Below are 24530 nucleotides of genomic sequence, written 5' to 3'. Positions count from 1 at the left end.
ACTTTAAAAAAAAAAATTGCTTTATTGGTTTTTTTATAATTTTTACCAACCTTTTGAAAATTATAATCATTATGTAATAGAAGACAAAAGTCTATTCATAAATAAAAACATCTCCTTTTATATAAGATTAAGAAAATTATACATACTAAAATAAAATATATTTTTTTTGTAAATTTAATACGTTGGACGTAAATTCAAATTTTTTTCTCCTTCCTAGTGGTATTAAGATGTCACTGTATCGACATATTTTATCTATTTTTTTAAAAAAATAAATATCTTCATAAAAAAAATTTTAAGTTCAATTTTTTTTTTCTTTATGTTTGGATTACTATGCTTATTATAATATAAAAAATTAAATATTTAAAAAAATAATAATTAAATTGTAACAAAAATAATATTATGAACCAAATTATAGTAAGTGAATTAATTTGATAATTTATCACAATATTTATGAACTTTGTTTTAAATTTAAATCAACAACCTTTATTTATGTCCAAATTATTTTTACTTAAAATATATAAAAATAAAGTTCTTGCTACTCTAAATTTAATTTTTGAACTTTTGATTTTTCCACTATGAGATTGAATCATCACCATAAATAACTTTTGTAATATATATACACACACATATATATATATATATGTATTCATTATAATATTTATTTTGGTATTTAGTGGATTAATACACATTCCACCATTATGATTTTGAATTTTCGTTCAAAGTTTGACTTTTCAAATTCTTGGGTGTAATTAAAAATATAGTATTTACACATAATACATGCTAATTACACTAATGTAGGATTTCTTTTTGCAATTATTTATTTTAGTATTAATATATTTGTTCATACTTTCAAGGCACTCTATTTATTGGACTTTGAACCACACTTTTTTATATTATGTTTTTTATTTAATACCTTATGAACTTTATTATGTATGGTTTGTTCACTTATCTTTTGTTTACTTTCAAGTTTTTAACCTAAATTAAGTTGCTATGACCAATTGAGTAGATGTTGTGCCATCTATAGGACTTATATATATATATATATATATATATAAGTAGATAGTTTTCTGTTATATTATATTGTAAATAATGAACAATAAAGGTTAATATTCAAAAAATAATATAAAAAATATAAATGTAACTCAGATTATAATGAATGGTGTACGACATTTAGTATTCAAACTCACACTTAAAAAAAAAAAAAAGAGAAAAATATTAACTATTTGATTATGTGATAATTTATAATTATAAGTTAATTTACTTGTAAAAAAAATAAATTATTTTATATAGTAAGTGAAAAGACCTGGAACTTAAATAGGAATAATATCATAAATTAAATGCAGAAACGTATAATAACGTTAGGGTTTACATTCCTTACATATAAATTAACATGCCTGATAAGGCTACTGAAATATCCATTTTACAGCGGTTCATAAAAAAAACGTAATAACATATAAAAATAGTAAATAAGTGTTGTATGAAAGTTAATCTCCACTATCTATTGATAAGATCCGGGGCGACACCTACTCACAGCTCTCCTGCTGATCAGGATCTGAATTTTGATTTTTTTGATCTGAAATGGTTAATAGGAGAAGGGATGAGCTACACTAACATAATAAGTATATAACATTACTCACCGATACAGAAACTGAATATTGGTAAAAATCATAAAAATAACCAATGGATCTCTTAATTTAAATAAATTCATTTATCATGAGGAAAACTATTTATTGCATACTTATTGTTGCGAGATTTTCAAAATCGACTTATAGATACAATAAATCAAATAACATTATGATCTCATATTTAAATGAGAAAGAGCAACAACACTCCCTTTTTTATTTTGCTTATCGGTATCCCTGGGGTCCATAGGGGTGTCCCACTACACGTGAACCTAATATCTAAACTTGTCAAATAACAGGTCATCTTCATACCCCGTGTAGTATGAGCGCCAAAAATATCATCTATCAATACCCCGTCAGGTATGAGGGTGAATCGGGGTGTCCCCATATCCCGTTTGGTATGAGCACTAAAAATATCATCTCTCGATACCCCGTTCAATATGAGGTAACGTTTACGGTAGGGTTCCCTATATACCCGGTCCGTCCACCATCTCCGAGGATATTCAGTAAGACAACAATTCATTAATTCACATAACCAAGCAATTTTCATTTGTATATTAATTTCAAATTTCACAAATCAGCTGTAAATCATGCAAAACAAGCCATATATGCATCAAGGAAGCACAACTGAATCATTTAACTATTCTAATATATTATCATATATTTAAAGCTGTAAAATTAAATAATCAGTTAAACATGACAAATAAATAACTAACCGATTATGGCTCCATTAATGACCTGTAATTATTTTTAAAGTTTTTAAATTTTACAAAATACCATATTATTAATTATTAATCCTTAATTTTTCGTGACAGAGAAAATGGTGAGGGATCATACCCAAATCGGTGTGCGAAACATCGAACTTTCTACTGCACCTACTGGCAGTCCCCAAGTTTTCTAAATTTTTTTGTGGAGATTAAAACACACTTCACGTACCTAAAAATACTCCAAAAATCCAAAATCGGTATTAAAAATTCTTTCTGGCCAATTTCGAAGTTCCGACACGGTAGCACCACTGTGCTCCAGCAGTGGCACCACCACCTGCGACAGTGGTTTACCTCAGCCTGACCATTTTTTGTCGATTTTGGCTGACTTTATACATGTCACTACGAAAAAATATATTAGAGGGCCTCAGTTGGCTAAAAAAAATCAGAAAACGAAAACCTACAAGTGGTTGAGTTTTCTGGGTGCAGCAGCTTCGTAGGCTCACCTTCGCGGCTGGAGTTTTTTCTTCAGTCAACTTGTAGAAAACAGAATGGTGAATACAACGGTGAAAAAATCACACAAAAGAAAAAATGGGAAGGGGTTCATCCAAGGAGGTTGCGAGTTTTGCCTTCGCCGGGGTTTGCCAATGGTTTTTGACTCATCCGCCGTTTGTTTTGCTCCAATATGGCCACATGGGTGCTCGAAATCGAATTCCAAGTGGGCAGAAGAATTTTCACCTTTTTTGGCGATCAGAAGTGGCTCCAGTGAGGCGGCGATCAACGATCAGCTCCCTTCTCAAGCAATTGGTTCTTCTTCTCTGGTGGGAGGCTAGCGGCTAGGGTTTGGGTTCAGTATGATGCAAAATATTTATACTCATCTCGCGTTAATCTGGCTCATTCATCGCGTTTGATCTCGACCATTTGATCACACCTAATGAGGAATCAAATCTGAACCGTTCATTGCGTTTGATCTCGACCGTCTGATCGCGCCTAAGGAGAGAAATAGATTCGAACCGTCCACGCTCGTAAGATCGCTTCTGGGTCGTCCGATCACAGAGCACGCAGATTACCAACATAGTACCAGGTCAGTGTACTTTACCACACGGTGCGCTCCGATTCGTCGAAGCTATTGACTGGGCAGTCCTACTGGACAATTTTTTTTATTTGCATTCTGACCCCTAATGTAACGCCCAAAACGTGGGCATTTTTGTAATTACCTCATTAATTTTTTTTTTTTATGTAGCACCCGAAAAGGAGGAGAAAAAAAAAAAAAAAAAAAAAAAAAAGAAAGGGCGGCCACGTCAGCAGCCACGCCAGCAGGCCCGGTCAGCAGTCCCGGCCAACCAGGGCCTGCCACGTGGCAAGACCGCGTCACTCCAAAAGGAGCCACGTTGGCGATCCGCGTGGGTGCGATCCGACGGCCCAGATCAATCACGCGATCGGACGGCCCAGATTCAATCGCACGGACGGCCCAGATTCAATCAAAAACGAACGGCCCAGATTAAAACAAAATGAACGGCTGTGATCAAAAGGCAAGGGGTTATAAATAGAACCTCCACACCAGACCACAAACCCTAGCCGCCAGCCGCTCGCCGGAGAAGACGAACCAGGGGCCGACCGCCGCCACCCGCCGCCACTCGCCGCCGCACCGGGGAAATTTCCGACCGCCGATCGAGGTAAATTTCATACCCCCGACTCGTTTTTCCCCACTGATTCCTCCTATGGCCAAATCGAAGCCGAAATCCCGGCCAAACGGCCGGAATACGCGGCCGAAGCCCAGCGGCACCGCCGCGCCCCCTCTCGGTTTTTGCCTCCGACGAGGCCCTTCCCGGCCTCCGTTCGATGCAATTTTTATATCACCGTGATCACCATTCTTTTCTCTACAGGTTGACCGAAGCCAAATCACCAAAACACGAACTTCGCCGGAGAGTCGCCGTACCCGAGAGCGCCGCCGCCGGTAAGCTCCGTTTTTCCGTGATTTTTTGGCCCCCCGAGGGCCCTAGGGTTGTTTTCTGACAAGGACCAATGCGAGTGTGGCCGAATTCGGCCAAAAGCGGCCGAAAACAGTCAACCCGAGGCGACTCGCCGCCGCCAGCGGCGGCGCCGTCGCCGGAGCACGGCGGAGCCGCCGTGCCGGAGTTGCGATTTGGGCCGAAAGAGGCCCTGGGCCTAATTTGGAATTTTTTTGGAACCCGTGCAGGTACTGTTAGCGTGTTTCAGTTCCTCGGGAAAAATTCAGGGGAAAATTAGGGACAGCCTGCAGGCGCACTGTGAATCGTATTCGGATCCCGAAAACAAGTAAGGACCCCTCACCCTATTTCCTATCACGGTATTAAAGTTCAAAATGATAAAACAGTATTTCTTGAATTAACGCATGTGTGAAATTGCTTAAGGTTGCTAATGGAGCCCGAGTCTAGTGTGATTGATGATTTACTGTTATTTGGCCTGTTTACAGCTTTAAATGCAAAATGAGGTTTGATGTGTTCATTTTACAGATTTGTGTGCATGCACTACGTTTTTATTAATTATGGGTTGAATGACTGAAAAACTGATACTGTATGTTGTCTGTTTGGTATGAATTACGATTTGCTTGTTTAAATGTGAATTGATGATGCTGATTGAGGAAAAGGAAAAATGAAAGATTGTGTAGACTGATAATTGTATTATGGGGGTCAGCCTGACTAGATATCCTGGGAGATGGTGGACGGACCGGGTCCGTAGGGAACCCTACCGGGATTGTGGTCTCACATGTCGGACGGGGTATGGAGATCTTATGGTTTTGGCGCCCATACCGGACGGGGTATGGGGACGGCCCGTTTCACCCTCATACCGGACGGGGTATTGAGGTTTATGGTTTTGGCGCCCATACCGGACGGGGTATGGGGACGGCCCGTTTCACCCTCATACCGGACGGGGTATTGAGGTTCATGGTTTTGGCGCCCATACCGGACGGGGTATGGGGACGGCCCTGGAAACTGATTATGAATGTTAAAGGTTAACGGGTAGCGGAACCCCTATGGACCCCCACGGATACTAGTAGGCTGGTAAATGAGAAAAAAGATATGTTGTACAATGATTGAATTACAAGAGGCGTGATAAGTGTTATGTTTTACAGCTTAGATTATTCAATGATTATGATAATGTTATTGTTTTTCTCATATTGTTTTTCATAAATTCCACCAAGGTAAGTGGATGGTAAAAGTTTTATTATTGATAAAAGGTTTTGTTGTTAATAAACGAGTTTATTGTAAATTATGCTCCATTGGTCTTTTTGTGGTTTTCTACCCACCTTTATCTCCGTGACGGTGAGATATCGTGATGTTCTTACTGGGCTAGTGTAGCTCACTCCTTAATTAACCATTTCAGATCAGGAAGACATGGTTCCCGAGCCCGTTCCGCAGGAGGACGACGAAGGGGATGCCTAGAGACTCTGTAGTCATACGCATAGTTTATTTTCGAGTTTTCTTTCTTAGTTAGTTTAACCTTTTATATTTTAAGTACGTTTGTTTGGTTTTTCGTGTAAGGGATGTTAAATGAAATTTTGATCTCGCTTTCGCATTTGATATATTTAAATACTCATTTCATTTTAATATTTTCCGGGGCCGTTACATTTTATCCAGCAAAAAAAAAAAGCATGGTGGCGCAGAGAACGGAAGAAGAAGAAGGAAGCAAAGACGTGCACGTCGCGAGCGGGAAGAGATGGGTTTTCGTGATTTTTGGAGAATCTTCAGTGCGAGGATGCTGATCTAAACAGTTTCGCTCCACTATAAGCAGCGTAGTGGCGCAGAAAACGGGAGAAGAAGAAGAAAGGAAGGACGTGCACGTCGCGAGCGGGAAGAGATGGGTTTTCGTGATTTTTGGAGAATCTTCAGTGCGGGGATGCTGATCTAAATAGCTTCGCTCCACTATAAAGAACGAAACTCGAAAACAGAGAAAGGAGGAATCCTTGAGGCAAAAGGGGCGTAGAGAGAGAGAGAAGGCCGAGAAGAGAGAGAGAGCTCATCTTCTCCATGGACTCTTCTCAAAATACTTAGAAAAAAATCCCCTCAAATTGTTCTTCTCATTCTTTATTTCCCTTCTACTCGCAGAACCAATTACTGGCCTCTACTTATTGACATAAACACAAATATCACCCATCTCTGTATTTTCTTCAGCGCGACTCCAAGCAACTCAGGCCATCTCTGTCACGGAAGAAGCTCTCTCTCTGCTGTCCTTAATTTCCGAGCGGCAATCATATACATTGCAGCTTATCATCACCGAGACCCAACCTTCATTGCACAATTGATCGGAGCCAAATCACTAAAGCACGAACCTCACCGGAGAGCCGTCGCACCCGAGAGCACCGCCGCCGGTAAGCTTCGGTTTTCCGTAATTTTTTGGCTCCCCGAGGGCCCTAGGGTTGTTTTCTCGCAGGGACCGATGCGAGTGTGGCCGAATTCGGCCGAAAACGGCCGAAAACAGCCAACCCGAGGCGAATCGCCTCCGCAAGCGGCGGTGCCGTCGCCGGAGCACGGCGGAGCCACCGTGCCGGAGTTGCGGTATTGGCCAAAAAGGGGCCCTGAGCCTAATTTGAGATTTTTTGGAACACGTGCAGGTACCGTTGGTGTGTTTCAGTTCCCCGGGAAAAATTCAGGGAAAATTAGGGACGGCCTGTAGGCGCACTGTGAATCGTATTCGGATCCCGGAAACGAGTAAGGACCCCTCACCCTATTTCCTATCACGGTATTAAAGTTCAAAATGATAAAACGGTACTTCTTGAATTAACGCATGTGTGAAATTGCTTAAGGTTGCTAATGGAGCCCGAGTCTAGTGTGATTTATGATTTACTGTTATTTGGCCTGTTTTACAGCTTTAAATGCATTATGAGGTTTGATGTGTTCATTTTATAGTTTCGAGTGCATATATTACTATTTTATTTATTTATGGGTTGAAAGACTGAAGAACTGATACTGTATGTTGTCTGTTTGGCGTGAATTACGATTTGCTTTCTTAAATGTGAATTGATGATGCTTATTGAGGAAAAGGAAAATGAAAGATTGTGTAGACTGATAATTGTATGATGGGGTTAGCCTGACTAGATATCCTGGGAGATGGTGGACGGACCGGGTCCGTAGGGAACCCTACCGGGATTGTGGTCTCACATGCCGGACGGGGTATGGAGATCTTATGGTTTTGGCGCCCATACCGGATGGGGTATGGGGACGGCCCGTTTCACCCTCATACCGGACGGGGTATTGAGGTTTATGGTTTTGGCGCCCATACCGGACGGGGTATGGGGACGGCCCGTTTCACCCTCATACTGGATGGGGTATTGAGGTTTATGGTTTTGACGCCCATACCAGACGGGGTATGGGGACGACCCTGGAAACTGATTATGAATGTTAAAGGTTAACGGGTAGCGGGACCCCTATGGACCCCCATGGATACTAGTAAGCTGGTAAATGAGAAAAGGATATGTTGTATAATGATTGAATTACAAAAGGCGTGATAAGTGCTATGTTTTACAGCTTATATTATTCCATGATTGTGATAATGTTATTGTTTTCTTATATTGTTTCATGAATTCCACCGAGGTAAGTGGATGGTAAAGGTTTTATCATAAATAAAAGGATTTGTTGTAAATCATGCTCCATTGGTCTTTTATGTTTCTCTACCCACCTTTACCTCCGTGACGGTGAGATATCGTGATGTTCTTACTGGGCTAGTGTAGCTCACTCCTTATTTAACCATTTCAGATCAGGAAGACATGGTTCCCGAGCCCGTTCCGCAGGAGGACGACGAAGGGGATGCCTAGAGACTCTGTAGTCATACTCATAGTTTTATTTTCGAGTTTCTCTCTTAGTTAGTTTAATCTTTTATATTTTAAGTACGTTTTTGGTTTTCGTGTAAGGGATGTTAACCGAAATTTTGATCTCGCTTCCGCATTTAATATTTATAATATAATTTTCATTTTGAATTTCCGGGGCTGTTACACCTAATTTCTGATTTTTCTTTCAAAAATATCATCTAAACTCAAATTTTCACAATTTTTTTCAAAATTATTTTCATTTTCATCCCTAACATATTTTTTTCATAATTCTACATTAAATTAAAATTTATTAATTTTAAAAATAAATTTTTTATACATTTTTTAATGTTAAAATTAATCCCAGACAAAATTCCGGGGCCGGGTATTAGAGTAAGTATACAATTATATTTTATTTTATGGCAATTTAAAAAAATTTATTTTTAATAAATTATTAATAAAAATGATACATTACATGAATAAATACTTAGTACATAATCTAATTTTATTAAGATATAGTTTTAAGTTGTGTTTTATTATTTGTATTAGTATTGGGATACACAAATACGATATAAGTATTCTTATTCAAGTTATTTTTATCTAGCTTCGAATTTCTTTTGGTAAATAATTAACTTCCACCTAAGTATGTAAATTATATTTTCCGCACCAGATGAAGTATTCATGGAGAATGGAGTATTAGGCATCTAGTAGCTCAAACAAAAATTGGGAATCATCATACTTGTTTACAATTTTACAATGTAAAATATATTATTATAAAAGTCCAGAACTTAAAAGAAAATAAAGTCATAAATTAAATGCGGAAGCGAAATAATAAAGTTTAGAGTTTACATTCCTTATACAGTAATTTAGAATGTCTAATAGGACTACAAGAATGTCCATTCTAAAAGAACAAACGAAAATTAAAAAGATAAATAAAAGATAATATACTGAGTATTCTAGAACGAGCTTCACTAACATTTGAAAGGAGTTCGGGTAGTGAACTATTCACAATTCTCTCGTTGATCAAGATCTGGGTCTTGGTCCTCTTGATCTGAAATAGTTAATGAAAGGTGTTATACTAGCCTAGTAAAAATATCACTCTACTTATCGATACAGAAACTGAAGATTGGTAAAAATTATAAAAACAACTAATGGAGTTATTGGTTTAAGTAAATTCATTTATCATAAGGAAAACTATTTATTACGTATATTTATCGTTGCGAAATTTTCAAAACTGACATATAGAGACAATAACTCAAATAACATTCTAATCTCATATTCAAGTGAGTGCAACTTTTTTTTTTCATTTATCTACTGGTATCTCTAAGGGCCCATAAGAATGTCCCACTACGCGTGAACTAATATTCAACATTGTCAACTAACCGGCCGTACTCATACCATGTCTGGTATAAGCGTAAAAAATATCATTCCTCAATACCTCGTCCGGTATGAGGGTGAATCGGGTTGTCCCTATACTCCGTCCGGTATGAGCGCCAAAAATACTATTCCTTGATATCCCGTCCAGTATGAGCCAACGTTCGCGGTAGGGTTCCCCATATACTTGGTCCATCCACCATCTCCCAGAATATCCAGTAAGACTACCATTCATTAATTCACATGACCAAACAATTTTTTCGTTTGCATATTAATTTTCAATTTCACAAATCAATTGTAAATCACGCAAAACAAGCAATATATATATCAAAGAAGCACAATTAAACTATTCAACCATTCCAATATATCATCGTGTATTTAAAACTATAAATTCAATAATTAGTTAAATAGAACAAATAAATAACTAACCGGTTTCGGCTCCATTAGTAACCTGTAATTATTTTCAAGTTTTCTAAATTACATAAAATACTATATTATTGATTATTAAACTTCAATTCTATAACAGAGAATAAGGTGAATGATTCTTACCTGAATCGATGTCTGAAATACCGAACTTTCTACTGCACTTACTGGCAGTCCTTGGATTTTTTAAATTTTTATGTGGAGATTAAAACACGCTTCATGTACCATAAAATACCTCAAAAATCTAAAATTGGTATTAAAAATATTTTTTCAGCCAATTTTGGGATTCCGGCACGCAGTACCGCCGCCTGCGATGGTGATTTGCCTCGGCATGGCCATTTTTCGCCAGTTTTGGTCAGTTTCGACCGGTTTTATACCAATCCCTGCGAGAAAACACGTTATGGAGCCTCGATTGGTCCGAAAAAGAATAAAAAAACATAAATCTACTGGTGGTAAAATTTTTCGGCGACTCCGTCGACTCACCTACGCGGTTAAGCATTTTTTTTTCCGATCAACCTATAGAAAATAGAACGATGAACACAACGATAGAAAAATCGCACGAAACGAGAAACAAAAAAGGGGCTCATCGGAGGCAGTTGCGGGTTTTGCCCGCAGCACCGCCACCGGGGTTTGCCCACGATTTTCAGTTCACCCACTGTTCCTTTTGCTTCGATTTGGCCATGGGGGGTGCTCAGAATCAAATTCCAAACGGATAGGAAAAGTTTTACCTTTTTTAGTGGTCGGAGGTGGCTCCGGCGCCACGGTGGGCGGCGGTTGGCTCCTTTCTTCGGCGACTGGTTCTTCTTCTCCGGCGGAAGGCTGGCGGCTAGGGTTTAGATTTTGTGTGATGCAAAATATTTATATCCATCTCGCATTAATCTAGGCTATTCATCACATTTGATCTTGACCGTCCGATCATATTTAAGAGAAAATAAATTTATACCGTTCATTGTAATTTAATCTAAATCGTCCGATCGCATTTAAAGAGGGAACAAATCTGGACCGTTCACTGCATTTAATCGCGATCGTCCGATCGCGCTTGAGGAGAGAATGAATCCGAATCGTCCACGTGCGCGAGAACACTTCCGGGTCGTCCAATCGCGGGGCAGCGGATCGCTAGCGTGGCCTCCAGCGTGGCACCGAGTCAGCATGTCTTGCCACGCGGCGTGCTCCAGTTCATCGAGACTGCTGATTGGGCAGTCCTACATGATAAAATTTTTTTTAATTGCGTTCTGACCCCTAGTTTTCTATTTTTCTTTCAAAAACACCATTTGAACCCAAATTTTTACCCATTTTTTTAAACTTATTTTTAATTTTATCTTCAACCTATTTTTCATAATTATATATTATATTAATTTTTAAGTTTTTATATATTTTTTAATGTTAAAATTAATCCCGGATCAAATTCCGTGCAGGGTATTACAATTATTGTAGTTCGATTATTTTGTGATATCTTAAACCTAATCACTATTAGTTCAACAATTATAGTAATAGCTCAACAAATTTTAGGATCAAAACTTTTTCAAAAGTTTAAACTTAATTTATTGGTAGTACGTGACTTAAATCTTTATGTAAAGCTTAACGATTAAGTTATTGGTACTACGTGAGTTGAACTCTTACATAAATATCAACAATTATATATTTTTTCTAAGTGATTAGAATATTTCAATATCTATCACTCAAATTTTTTATGTTCTCATCAAGACCACACGTCATACAATCATAAATCACAATTCAAATACCCACGAAATCTAAAATCGTGCTAGCGGAAGTCATCAAACTGACATGTGTTTTAATACAATTTGTAACATATAATATTATTTACATGTTTTCAACATATTTTGGTTTTCAATGATGAATACAACCCTACAACTAAATTTAGAGTACACAATAATAATCGCATATTTTAATAAATCTCTCTCCCTTCAAATTCACTCCAAGAAAAAACCAATACTCACCAAACAAACAATCAAAGCAAGAGAATAATGAAGAGAATGACAAAGGTTTCTAAAAATCATTACATGGTATATAAATGCATGCATGAATATATATATATATAGACACACACACACACACATACAAAATACATATAAAGTGAAGTAGATAGCTTCTAGTCCACATCTACAAAAAGTTAGCTTGGAACTAAAGAGATAGAATTGAATTGAAGAACCATTTATATATGGTTTTGTTTGTTTCCTCTTTTAGTTAGCCTTTCATTGTTCTTCTTTTTGAAGTTTCTTATTTTCCTCTCATTCATTTTTTTTTTGTGGGTTTGCTTTTTAAATAAATAGTAGATAAATGTCAATAATTTTTTTTAAATATTGAATTAAATATATTTTTTCGTATTTTTAAAAGAAAATAATATTGTTAAATAAATATTAATTTTCAATTTACGTCCAAAGTTTGATTATTTTAGTTATAGATATTAAATAAGTTTTCAACTCTTAAATAATTTTTTGAATATATTTGAAATTTGATGCTTATTATAATTTAATTTTTAATATATTTTTTTAGTTATAATTTGATGAGTAATATTTTTTATTTGTTTTAACATCCCAATTTCATTTAATTTATTAACGAATAAAATTAAATTGGTTTAAATCATATTTAAGCACTTTAAAAAATAGTTTAAAATATATTATTATTAATTTAATTAATTAGACAAAAATTTCAATTTTTTTTAATTACCTTTTTAAATAATTTAAATATTACCTTATTATTTTAATTAATTATGGTGTTCATTTAATTTTAAACAAAATCACTTCAAAAATTTTTCAAGTTTCATACATGGGACTATGAAAATGTTGAAATTTATAAAACCAATGTTTCTCCATGTGTGTGTACATATATATATATATATATAATTATTGGGAAGTCTCTTCGAATTGTCTTTTGACAAAGTGGATTAGATCAAGAAAAGACAATTAGAAATTAATTAAGGACCATATAATTATAAATTTTGGTATCAAGAGTTATCTAATTATCAACTTTAAGATAAACATGAGCATAATTAACGATAAGAATTATCTAATAATAATTTCACTAAACATGATTTGAAACATATCATGTAATGATCTCATGCTCCACTATAAATTAATTTTGAAAAGTCGACCACCAATTGGATTCATAATCGAATAATTAATAATACATAAATTTATTTAATTAAAAAAATAATTAATAAGACATTTAAAATTGAAAATGGTAATTTCAACTAATTAATTAAATTAATAATATTATTAAATATATTTTTATTAATTATCAATTTAATTAATTATAATAATTATTTTTTTTTTAAATTACTCTTTCACTTTGTCGGGTCAGTACGGACCAACTCTACAACACTCTTGATCAAATGATTCTCTTAATCTAGTCATTTTTTTCAAAAATATTTTTCTATATAATCAATAATAATTAATTATTTCGGTAATATCCAAAATAATTTTTGAATTTTGATCACCCTTTAATTTTTCAATTAAAATTTTAATAAAACTACGTGTATTTAAGGTACGTCTATAAGCCGGAAGCTCTTCGGCACTCTTTCTTATTTGTAAATAGAAATTCTGTATAAGTTCTTATAGTTAAGGAGCTTGGGCTTGGCAACTATGGAAGCTGAAGGTTGAAGATTTAATGGGCGAAGAAGAGTATATCTATATATTTTAGAAAAGCCCATAAAAACCCATAAAAACCCATCACCGGTTTGAACTATATATATATATATGTATATATAATTTAGTTTGATTTTGTTGTATTTTAGCCTTGTAACTTTTCATTTTTTATTTAATGAAAAAAAAATATTATCAAACTTATTATTCTATGTAGGTATTACTATCAGAAAAATTATTATGTTTTATTTTTTATTTAATATAGGGATTTTTTTTTCTATTTTTAATTATGTAAAATATTTTATTTTTTTATTATAATTAATTAATGGGACGTGAAAAATCAGTGATAAAAAAGTAATTTTTTAATAATGTGATGAAATAATAATTAAAATAATAACATAATATATTTAAATGATAATATATTTAATCAAATCTTATAAATATAAGATTTTCTAGGTAAAAAAATGGATGATATTAAATATAAAAAATAATATGGACCGAGTAAAATAAATTAATAAACACATTTACGTTGTTATACCGTACGTTTTTGCAATTATTTATTGCATCGGGTAATTATGAAAATATTTCATAATTATGATGATTTACTTAATTAATTCCCATAATTATATTTTTAAATTTGATTTTAATTAAATTTTTAATTAATTTAATAAGTTAACAATTAAATTGATTTCTCTCAAAATTCGTTAAAAATAAAATAAAATAAAAAGAAAATGTTTTATTTAAAAATGGGAAAAAAATAATTTATGTACTTGAAAATAATTCGGCAATTTATACGAAATTCCAAATAAAATATAACAATATATATCAAATAAAAATTATATTTTTTTGCGTAGAAATTATTTTCTGCCTATATTTCAAAATGGAAAAATCTAGTGGTTCAGATTTAGTTTGGGGGCCTCATGAATTTATCCTGACCGTCGATTCACACCGCGTCTGCTATTCCCACGTGCTGAAAAACAACACGAAGAAAGACAACAATATTCTAGGAAGACAAACACCCAATCATCTCTCCACGTCATCAAAAAAGACAAATCCGTTATTTTAAAGGCGCCAACGCATATTCGTTATTACACGTGGCAAAAATATATTGGCTATTGCTTCCAACCAATCGCCGTCTCTCCAACGTTCGCTAACGTCTAACGAATGGGAAGTCCAATCGAGTGCGGAATGGCTCACCGTAGTCAATCGTACCCCGGAAATTTTAAAAATAATATAAAAAAAAAAGTGAGCGATTGTTGTCGGGGGGCTTTGTAACGGAGTAGGGTTTAATAGCTAGCCTCTGCTTCGCTTCTCCTTCTTTTTGTCGCAGAAAGCCGAAATAGAGCTCTCTGCTTGTGGAGAACAGAACACGGAAGGAGCTCTTTATAGAGACGAAGAGGCAGATTATTGTTAGATAAACACGAAGAGCAACCAGAACAGACGCGATTGTTTTATTTTTAATTTGTTTCGAGAGGAAAGAACAGGTTAATGGATGCAGTTACGAGCAGCAGTACAGAAATCAGGACGCAGATGGATTTGGATCGAGAAAACGGGTCATCTTCTTCTGCTTCTTCCTTATTGCATAGAAAGATCAAGTTTCAGCCGGCTACGAAAACCTTCAATCCGTTGGTTAATGGTTCTGCGGATTTTCGGATTGAGACCCTAAACCCCAGCTCCGATGTTAGGAATCACGTGTCGGGCATAGGACAATCGGCCATGGGAGGGAAGAAACCGGACGTGTCGGATTTGTTCGACAGTGGCTTCGATCCGGAACTTAGTTTCGGGATTACTGTGCGCAAGATAGTGAGTGCCTTTCAATCGGTGTGAATTAATTATATAGTTCAATTGATTATGATTATTCCCTGTCATATTTTATTTTGGCAGTGCAGAGAACCATTATTTTCTTGGTTTAGCTCAAGTTAGTTTGAGTTTTGCGAGAAAATTTTTACTTGTGCGTCTGTTTGTCTGTGCTTATTTTATTTACTTCATACAAGCTTACGGTAACCAAGTTTTTGGGCTACTTTCTTTTATACTGTTTAACTTGATCCATGAGTTAGGTTTGGAATTTTATAAGTGAATTACATGCTGCCAAGATAACTCTTAAATGCTTGAGTTATTTTGGGATAAACTTATTTGACCCTTTATTTTTATTTCTTGTTTCGGTTTTGAGTTAAACAGTTTTTTTCCTCTGCGGCAGTAGAGCTTTTGAATGTAAATTTCCCTCTATTCTGAAGGGTCCTAATTGCTTCCGATTTTACTCTGAAAGTTGATTTTACTACTGCGTAACACAGCATTATTATTTCTTTCTTTTTTCAATCAATATTTGATGTTTTAGTTCAATTTCGCATCTCAAATGCACTTCAAGATTGTATGAAGTTTTTGCCACCATTCTGATAAGTGCAACATTGAGTTGAACAGAAAGTTCAAACTTTGTTAATCCTTTATTTAAAAAGAAATTTAATATGCTTTCTTTTGGTTATTCAATTGTGCCTTCTCTCTCTTTTTGGGTCAACTATAACTTTTTGACACACTTTCTGCATATTTTTGTCTTTTTCCAATGTTTTTTTTTTCAGTCCATGGATCTTCTGTTCCAATTTCCATAGTTAGTGTGCTGTATAGCATGTTGTTGATACTTCATCATCTAGTTCTTTTATTTTATTTTTTTGTTTAATTGTTAATCTCAGTTGCCATTTTTTTTATTTAATTTGCATTGTTAGTGTTCTGAGAGCTCTCCAGTGTTTGCCGTCTTTTATTTAATTTGCATTAAGATGTTCTTTTTGGAAATAATGAACAAGTAAGTTGGATATTTTGGTTTTGAATTATTAAAAAACAGCATGGTCGATTTGGTTGTTTTTAGCACTCTTTAAAAAGGGGGATAGCTTAGCCAGTAACCTAACTAGAAGGATGGCATGAATGATTTACAGGGAGCGAGTCTGGAAAATCTTGGGAACACATGTTTTCTTAATTCAGTGTTGCAGTGTCTAACCTACACTGAGCCATTAGCTGCTTACCTGCAAAGTGGCAAGCATCGAAACTCATGTGAGTGCCACTAGCTTTCTGTCTTCATGAAATCTGCAATAGTTTACATCTCAAGCATAGTATGAAACTTTATACCACCGTTTTGCAGAAATGCAGACATCCTTTTTAATAAAAATTTAGTAGTGTCATTGGTTTGCTCTTCCTGATATATACATATGTCGAGTAGCTTAGGATAGTGATCTCCTGCGGATCAATGGTTCCTATTAAAATATGAAAATATTATTTATTCATACTTTAATAATCATCTAGTTTCTAGTGAGTTATACTTATGGTGTTTCAGTTCTAATTACCTGGTTTAAATGGTGAATGAAGGCCATATTGCTGGATTTTGTGCGTTATGTGCCATCCAGAAACATGTTAGCCGAGCTCTACAAGCAACTGGAAGAATTTTAGCTCCAAAAGATCTGGTCTCCAACTTGCGGTGTATCCTTTTGAAGATCTGTATGGTTTACTTTGATTGCGTGAAGTTTCTCATTTTCATGATGCAATTATAAATTTTACATTTTGGGATTTTACTGGAAGGTGGATTCTGAGGTTCAGTATGTATGAGGGTTAAGATGGTCAATCCCGACACTGTTTGGAACAAACAATCCCCAAAATTGTGAAATTCTTTCCACAATCTGCTTTTTTCTTTGTGTTTAGAATTTTGATAAAAAAATTTATTAGCAAAGGAATTCACCCCTTTTTTTGGTGGAAGTCTGTTGAAAACATAGTCCTAATCTTCTGTGGAAAATGCATTGTCTTTTTATTGAACATATCTTGGAACTCGTGATTCTTAACACAATTAGGCATATCTCGTAATTTCCGAAATGCGAGACAGGAGGATGCCCATGAATACATGGTCAACTTGCTGGAATCAATGCATAAATGCTGCTTACCTTCAGGTGTGCCAAGTGAATCTGCGAGTGCTTATGAGAAGAGCTTGGTACACAAGATTTTTGGTGGTCGTCTCCGTAGTCAGGTAATGTTATTTCCATCTGTTGGTTGAATGAAGTTTCAAATATTTATTATTCTAGATCTTTTAATGTTTTCTCGTATGTTAAATTAATGCATCAAAGAGTTTAAGCTACATTGATGCTAAAAAATGCTCTTCCAATTTGTCAAAGAATGTTGCTTATACATTGTTCATGGTTATTTGTTTTCTTTTTCTTTCAGGTGAAATGTCAGCAATGCAGTCATTGTTCCAACACGTTTGATCCCTTTCTGGATTTAAGTCTTGATATTGTAAAGGCGGACTCCTTATATAAAGCATTTGCAAATTTCACTGCTGCGGAGCTGTTAGATGGTGGTGGTAAGGAATACAAATGTGAAAAGTGCAACCAGAAAGTGAGAGCTCTCAAACAGCTAACTGTTTACAAGGCACCTCATGTGCTTAACATCCATCTTAAGCGATTTCGTGCACATGATCCTGGAAAGATTGACAAGAAAGTTCAGTTTGGTACTACCTTAGACATGAAACCTTTTGTCAGTGGTTCCTATGTGAGTAAATTTCTTACTTTTCTATGCTATACTTGTTATCTTGAGCTTGAGGTGTTTTACTCACAATTTAAAGTTTAACTAGAAGTGAAAAATGTTTTGGCTACTGATTTCTTTTCATGACATCTTTTAGTAAAATCTTCAATTTGTAAAGATCTCAATTTAATTATTCTTTTGATTGAGAGTGAGAATGCAGTTTAGAGTTGCAAGTGAAAAGATGTGTTTGGAAAATGATTTGGACCCTGTAAAAGTTGAATAATCATGAGAAAAATTGCTAAAAGTGAAATAGCTAATTGCTTGAAATATGCTGGGCCTAGCTGGAGGTCAATAGCAATGGAGCAGTGTCAAAGAGAAATGTCTACCTCAAAACACAAAACATAAAGGTTTATGCATGTAATTGCTTTCATAATTGTATCAGTCTGGGGTGAAGGATTATTAGTCCCATGAATCAACTATCACTTTATGCTGCTGAACTTCTCTTACCCCAGTTCATGTCTTTGGATTGTGTGAACTGTTCTAGTTTCTGGCAACATTCATTTTGTGCTTTTTCATTTTTCATGTATATTAACTTCCTTATTATTGGCAGGAAGGAGATTTGAAGTACACCCTTTACGGTGTTCTAGTTCATTATGGTTGGAGCATCCATTCTGGCCATTATTACTGCTTTGTTCGCACATCAAGCGGCATGTGGTACTCCCTAGATGACAATCGGGTACTTGAAATAACTTTTAGCTTTTCTTATTTGGTTATAGTTTTTGTAAATCTTGTTTGGTTCCGTATTTCAGAGAAGGACCTGTATCTGTATCTGTTTCAATGACAAATCAGAAGAAAAAGATTTTTAAGGGAGTTATTACTTTATATTTGAGAGGATTCCTTTTGGAGTCCAAGCAATTGCAGTATTAAAAAGTTGAATAGTAGTATGTAGTCCTTCCTGCCTCCTACTCGTTTTCTTCTTGTCTGAGTTCAGGTTGTTGACCTTGATGGTTCATTTTAACTTTTGCTATTTCCAAGTGTTAGTGAATTTAAATTCCTGGCAACTGTTGATATTCTTAATTAGTTTCTTTCATAGTTTGGTATGTGAAAGTGGGACTTTGTAGGGAGTCTAACCGTAAGTTGACAATCCCTAGCCATATTTGCAAGCTATATGGAATTGGTTGCCCTTGCGGGGTAACCTAAAATATGGAAACTTTTTGAATGAGTATTTGTTTGTTCATGGTTTTATTTTAGACTTCCTGTAATTTAGAGTGTATTTGTTTCATATTTTGCAGCAAGTTGTGGTTGCTGAAACATGAGGCCAAGATTGTTAATCACTCTTCATTTTTTTTAAAGCTGATTTTTTGATTACCTGTTCTGATTTGATTTAACAGGTTGTCCAAGTTAGTGAGAGGACTGTTTTAGAGCAGAAGGCCTATATGTTGTTTTATGTGCGTGACAGGAAAAATGTTGTTCCCAAAAAGCCAATTGATATTCTTCAAAAAGAGGACTTGAAAGCAAAAGTTACAGTGAATAAACCATCTCCCATCCCCCAAAATTCAAAGGGACAGGTGCCCAATGGTTCCGTAGAGAGTAAATTGGGCGGGGCAGAATCTTCTGCTACTGTGGTTATGAAAAATGCCACTAACAGTCAGATGCATGCAAAATTCTCACAGCCAAAAGAGTACCCTGCGGCAGAAACTACTTTAGTTGCACCATTATCCAATGGTCCGTCAGAAGTACCTTCTGTTCTGAAACCCGATCTGGGAATTTTGCAATCATTAGCTCCATGTTTGAACAACAATGCCAATACAATTAATCTTAACACAGCTGCTGGTGCCAAAATGCGCAAATGTAATGAAGATGGTAATTCCAGGAAAAATTTTCAAATCCCAGTCACTGTATCACCAAACTGCAACAGTTCAAACATCTCAGTTACTGCAACAGTTCAAAATGGTACCTCACAGAGGGTAAGTGAATGTTTCTTTTCCAGCATGGGTTACTTTATTGTCGTTTTTCTCATCTTTGTGGTATCTTTCTAACTTTCAACTCTTTTGGCATCTAAAGATTAATCCTGTTTCAAATGTCGGGATTGCAAATGTAACACCTGTTGCTGATAACAAACTGGAAGGGAGCATTCCATCTGCTGGAGGTGGTTTTGGAAAAATCAATCTGCCTTCTCCAAATAAGCCAAGTTATGAAAATAGTCAGGTGATTGTACGCACAACCTTTTTTGACTTGGTTGGCCATGGCTTTTTTGTGATTTAACATGTTTCCATTTAACTCCCAGGTAGGAACTACTTCTGTTCAGGCTGCTGGTAGTTTACTGAGTAATGAGAACCGTGATAATGCTGAAAAAATGGTGCATGAGTTGGTTGCTTTTCCACCCCAAGTGGGCATGATTAATGGAGAAAGAAAATCTTCTGATTGTATTGTCAACAGAAGGTCAAAGAAGCTCCTGAAGTGTCAAGTCAGGAACATGCAAATTGGCTTAAAATTTTTCTTAGCTTCCTTAGGCTTACGGAAGAAGAGGAAACATAAAAGGAGCAAAACACGCACCTTGGACATTAAGAAAGCTGGTGAAGAACTCTTGTTGGAACAAAATAGTTATTCATCAGATCTGGGACCATCTACTGCTGGGACATCTGGGACAGTTTCTGTGGGTTCAACTCGCTCGCGGAGGAAAGTGGATCATGATGGTACTCCAATTGGTGAAAGAAAATCTAATTGTAATTCATTGATGGATGATACAGTTCGAGAATTCAGGGAGAGAATTTGTCACAGTGGTTCTGAACTTCTGACTCATCAGCAGTCAGAAAAGAATTTTGGCTTAGTCTCTGAAGGCAGCCGGCATGACACAAGCGAACTTGATTTTTCAAGCAAGAAAGGCACATCACAGGATGCAATGCTGCAAGTTCTTACCCGAGGTCTGGAGGAGACTGTTGGTATGTACTCAAGTAATTGTCTGTCATTATTTGTGTGCGGTGCTTATGGAATTTTGCTTTTTATATCTCTTGAATATTCTCAGGGCTAGTTGACAGTTTAAGATCAATTAGTATGTATTAATTTAACCTTGTAAGAATATTCTTCAAGTTGGCTTACTAAATATCATTCTTTGGTCTTATTTTGGTTATCGCAGTTGCACCTTGGGACGATGGAGATTTGCCTCCTAAAATTGCAGAATCTAAGAGTGAGAATGTCAACATTGGTTATGTACTGGATGAATGGTGCGTTTAAATTTTGAAAATTTTCCCTGTCCATGTTATGTGTTGGTTGTCGGTTTTCAGGTGTATTGTGTTTGTGGTGCATTAGGGTGAGCTCTATCATGACAGATAATGTAGATCTTTGCTTGTCCGGTCAAGGAACCTATAAAGCTCAAGCCCAGACACGAATCTGAGTTCTTATTCTTATTAAAAAGGAAATTGAAATATAAGTTTCATCTCAAGAAGCTGCATGACAAGATTCAGCCTGGCCTTGGCTCTTGTCTGTAGTGTTTTTCTTTCTTTTAAAGGCAAAGGCTGTTCATTTATGTTTCCAGATATTTGATAGAGGTTGTCCATGCTGAAGCAGCTGGACCCACGTGTTTCCTTTACTGACTAGTAGAGTCTAGAGTCTAGAAGGGCTCGTGACACTTGGCACTTACATTTCCTGGGCATAGTTGTGAAGTCTATGGGAGATAGAGCATGGTGTATGACTTAGTGGATAAACTAACCAATTCCCAACTGATTGTCTCTTCCCTGCATTTGGTCAGGTGCTAAGTTAGTCTGGGATTAGGGGAAAAGGGTTGGAATGGAAAAAGAATTTGGTAGATAGGGAATAGAACAAAAGATCCAGATGGGTACTGGCTATCTGCCCAAACCAAACAAGCTACAGATAACCTCAGTCCTGTTAATGTCTAAAAATAGATTAGGCTCGTTTTGATTATTTAAAATTTCGAAAAAGCTGGGCACACTACATTGTTTAACATGATATCAATGGGAGATCTAGAGTTAATCCTGAGTTTTGTCTGTTTCTATTAATCAAACTCCAGCATACAAGGTAGGGAAGTGACAATACCCTATTCTCATGATTTTAGTTTAGCAGATTGCACACAGAGGATCGTGCATGAAGGAGCTTGTTAATATATAAATAATAAATCAATCCATTTCTATCTGTTTTAGTTTCTAAGAGAACTGGTTATAGTTTAAAACCCGTTTAACACTTAGAACTGGTCTAGGTTCAAGAACAGCTTTTAGTGATAAAATTAAGATCTATCAAAAAATGCTTCTTACTTATCTGGCTTACTTACCCATATTTCAATTGTATGTAGGGATGAAGAATATGACCGGGGGAAGAGAAAGAAGGTGAGGCAACATACATTCAGTTTTGGTGGGCGTAATCCTTTCCAAGAACTATCGGTCAAGAAATCGCAACAATTCAAAAAGACAAAGATAAGCAACGGAAACATACCATTCAGGATATGAACAAAGCAAAACACATCTCATTATACCCTGCTCTTGTGTACGTTTCATAGTTCGGGTATTGTGTTGAGCTGAGAATCACGTTAGAACAAACTGAAAAGGTCGAAACAATCTTCCTCGGTTTGTCTTAATTTTTTTTTTTTGGTTCTGTCTACTGGGATTAGTAATAGATAAACCATTGTCAAAGGGGCGTCGTTGTATTGGCTTCTTTCTTTCAGGTGGGAGTATTTATGTTGTGGAAAAAACTGAAGAAGCTAGAAAGTTTTCACGTCGTCTTGTCAGTCTCTTTGTTGCCTTTTCGCCCTTCAGTTCCATTTATTGATTGATACGCACCGTTTTGTTCGTGTTTCTTGTGGATTCTATTTTTTGCTGGATTAATTGAAGGAACTTGCTTCCTAATTCCCTTGTGTCTAAATCACCATTTGTGATTTTATTGAGATCTTTACACAATATTGGTATTGTGTTATATTTATTTTGTATATATTATAATTTCTAGAATTTAATAATTTTCTCAAGAGAATTTAACTACAATTACATTTATTTATATCAAAGCATATAAAAAAAAACATTAAACTTGAATTGGATATTAAATTAATTTAGAATTAAAAATATTTTCTTAAAATTGAAACTTTTATTTCATTTATATTGTACTTTTGTTACATTTAATAAAAACTTATATTAATTTTTTTTAAAAAAAAAAAAAAATTGGACTCGGTAATTTTTTAATAAAAAAATTGTAATTATCTTAATTGAATGAATATATTTAATACGAAATATTTTTTTTCGTCTAAAAAAAAAATAAGTTATCAAAACTTAAGTCAATTTGATTGTCTAATCCCACTATACACTTATGAGTTTTTTGTTCTAATAAATTAAATATTATAAGCCGTCAATTAATATTTTATAATACAATTACAAAACGATAAGATCTGTGTTTTAAATAACATTTAAATACGTAATTTTTAAATAAAATACAAAAAATTTAACTGACAGACTATTGTATTATTTCTTATTATATATATCATTTGATTGTTACTTTATTTTTTTTTTTTTTAAATGAATAAATAAATAAAATGCTTTAAAAATCATGCCTCTTGCCAAAATTTTGCTCCATCCACTCCACTTGATTTTTGTGATTACCTTTATTTTTTATTATTAGATTTAATTACTATTAATTTGACAATTATACCACTAATTGAGTATATCATAAGTTTCATATATCATACCTATTTTGCTTCCAACTCACACGATAAGCCATTAATCTACTTGTACATATCCTCAAGTTATAAAAAATTCATAAAATCATTTTGTCATATTTTTTCAAGTTTCTAAATTCATTTTGAAAAATAATTTCATATAACTAAGATTATGTAGTCTATAGAAACAAGTGTTTAGGACCAAAAAAACTCAAGTACAAACCCATATGCGCAATTCTAGCAATACAGTGTCTCGTTTCCCTTAAAATGTTTAGAAAACATATTTTCTAAATCGTGTTATGTAAAAACAAGAGTTCGATGCATAATTTACAGTTGATCTCTTTAATATAACTCGATAATAATCCAAAATTAAATTTGCGCAATAATATTTTTCAATACGTATTTTTTTTTAACTAAAATCTATTCAATTTATTAAAAGATGAAATATTTTATTTATTGAAAGAGGTTGACCTCCTTGCTTTTATGGTACAATCCTCTTCCCGCTGAGCCTCCTTTCTTCTTGGTTCACAGAAACAAAATGTAGAACTAGTGCCAACGGTTAATCACGGAAGAAAGGACTCACTAAGCCGAGATCGTTAACTAATACTAATAGAATAGAAAATACAATACTAATATAATAGAAAAGAACTGTCTTTTCTGTATACTTTTTCCGGTTCCGTTGTTACTGCGGGCTTTACGCAATCGATCGGATCATATAGATATCCCTTCAACACAACATAAGTCGTCGAAAGGATCTCAGAGATCCACCAAAGCACGAAAGCCAGGATCTTTCAGAAAATAGGTTCCTATGCGAAGAGTGCATAACCGCATGGATAAGCTCACACTAACCCGTCAATTTGGGATCCAATTCGGGAT

The 24530-nt window shown here is 35.0% G+C and overlaps 1 protein-coding gene across 1 annotated transcript; it reads left to right on the top strand.

Annotated features, from left to right (window-relative positions):
• The first annotated feature begins 14766 nt into the window (after window positions 1-14766).
• UBP23 (ubiquitin-specific protease 23) lies at window positions 14767-22857 on the top strand. Its single transcript, XM_088207486.1, has 11 exons — window positions 14767-15313; window positions 16435-16549; window positions 16862-16972; window positions 17338-17510; window positions 17705-18028; window positions 18612-18737; window positions 19393-19968; window positions 20066-20209; window positions 20289-20943; window positions 21138-21225; window positions 22308-22857. The coding sequence occupies exons 1-11, from the start codon at window positions 14999-15001 to the stop codon at window positions 22459-22461; spliced, it is 2781 nt and encodes a 926-aa protein (XP_088063612.1). The 5' UTR covers window positions 14767-14998; the 3' UTR covers window positions 22462-22857.
• Window positions 22858-24530: the final 1673 nt, after the last annotated feature.

The sequence above is a fragment of the Carica papaya genome, chromosome 7 (genome assembly GCF_054855325.1).
Source record: "Carica papaya isolate Zhongbai chromosome 7, ASM5485532v1, whole genome shotgun sequence".
Classification (NCBI taxonomy): Eukaryota; Viridiplantae; Streptophyta; class Magnoliopsida; order Brassicales; family Caricaceae; genus Carica; species Carica papaya.
This window is presented reverse-complemented; position numbering and strand designations above follow the sequence as displayed.

Excerpts from the sequence above, each read along its gene's own strand:
- UBP23 (XM_088207486.1), top strand. The coding sequence starts at position 14,999 with ATGGATGCAGTTACGAGCAGCAGTACAGAAATCAGGACGCAGATGGAT. Across the intron at positions 18,738-19,392 it reads ACTCCCTAGATGACAATCGG|GTTGTCCAAGTTAGTGAGAG; the intron begins GTACTTGAAATA and ends TTGATTTAACAG. Across the intron at positions 21,226-22,307 it reads GGTTATGTACTGGATGAATG|GGATGAAGAATATGACCGGG; the intron begins GTGCGTTTAAAT and ends AATTGTATGTAG.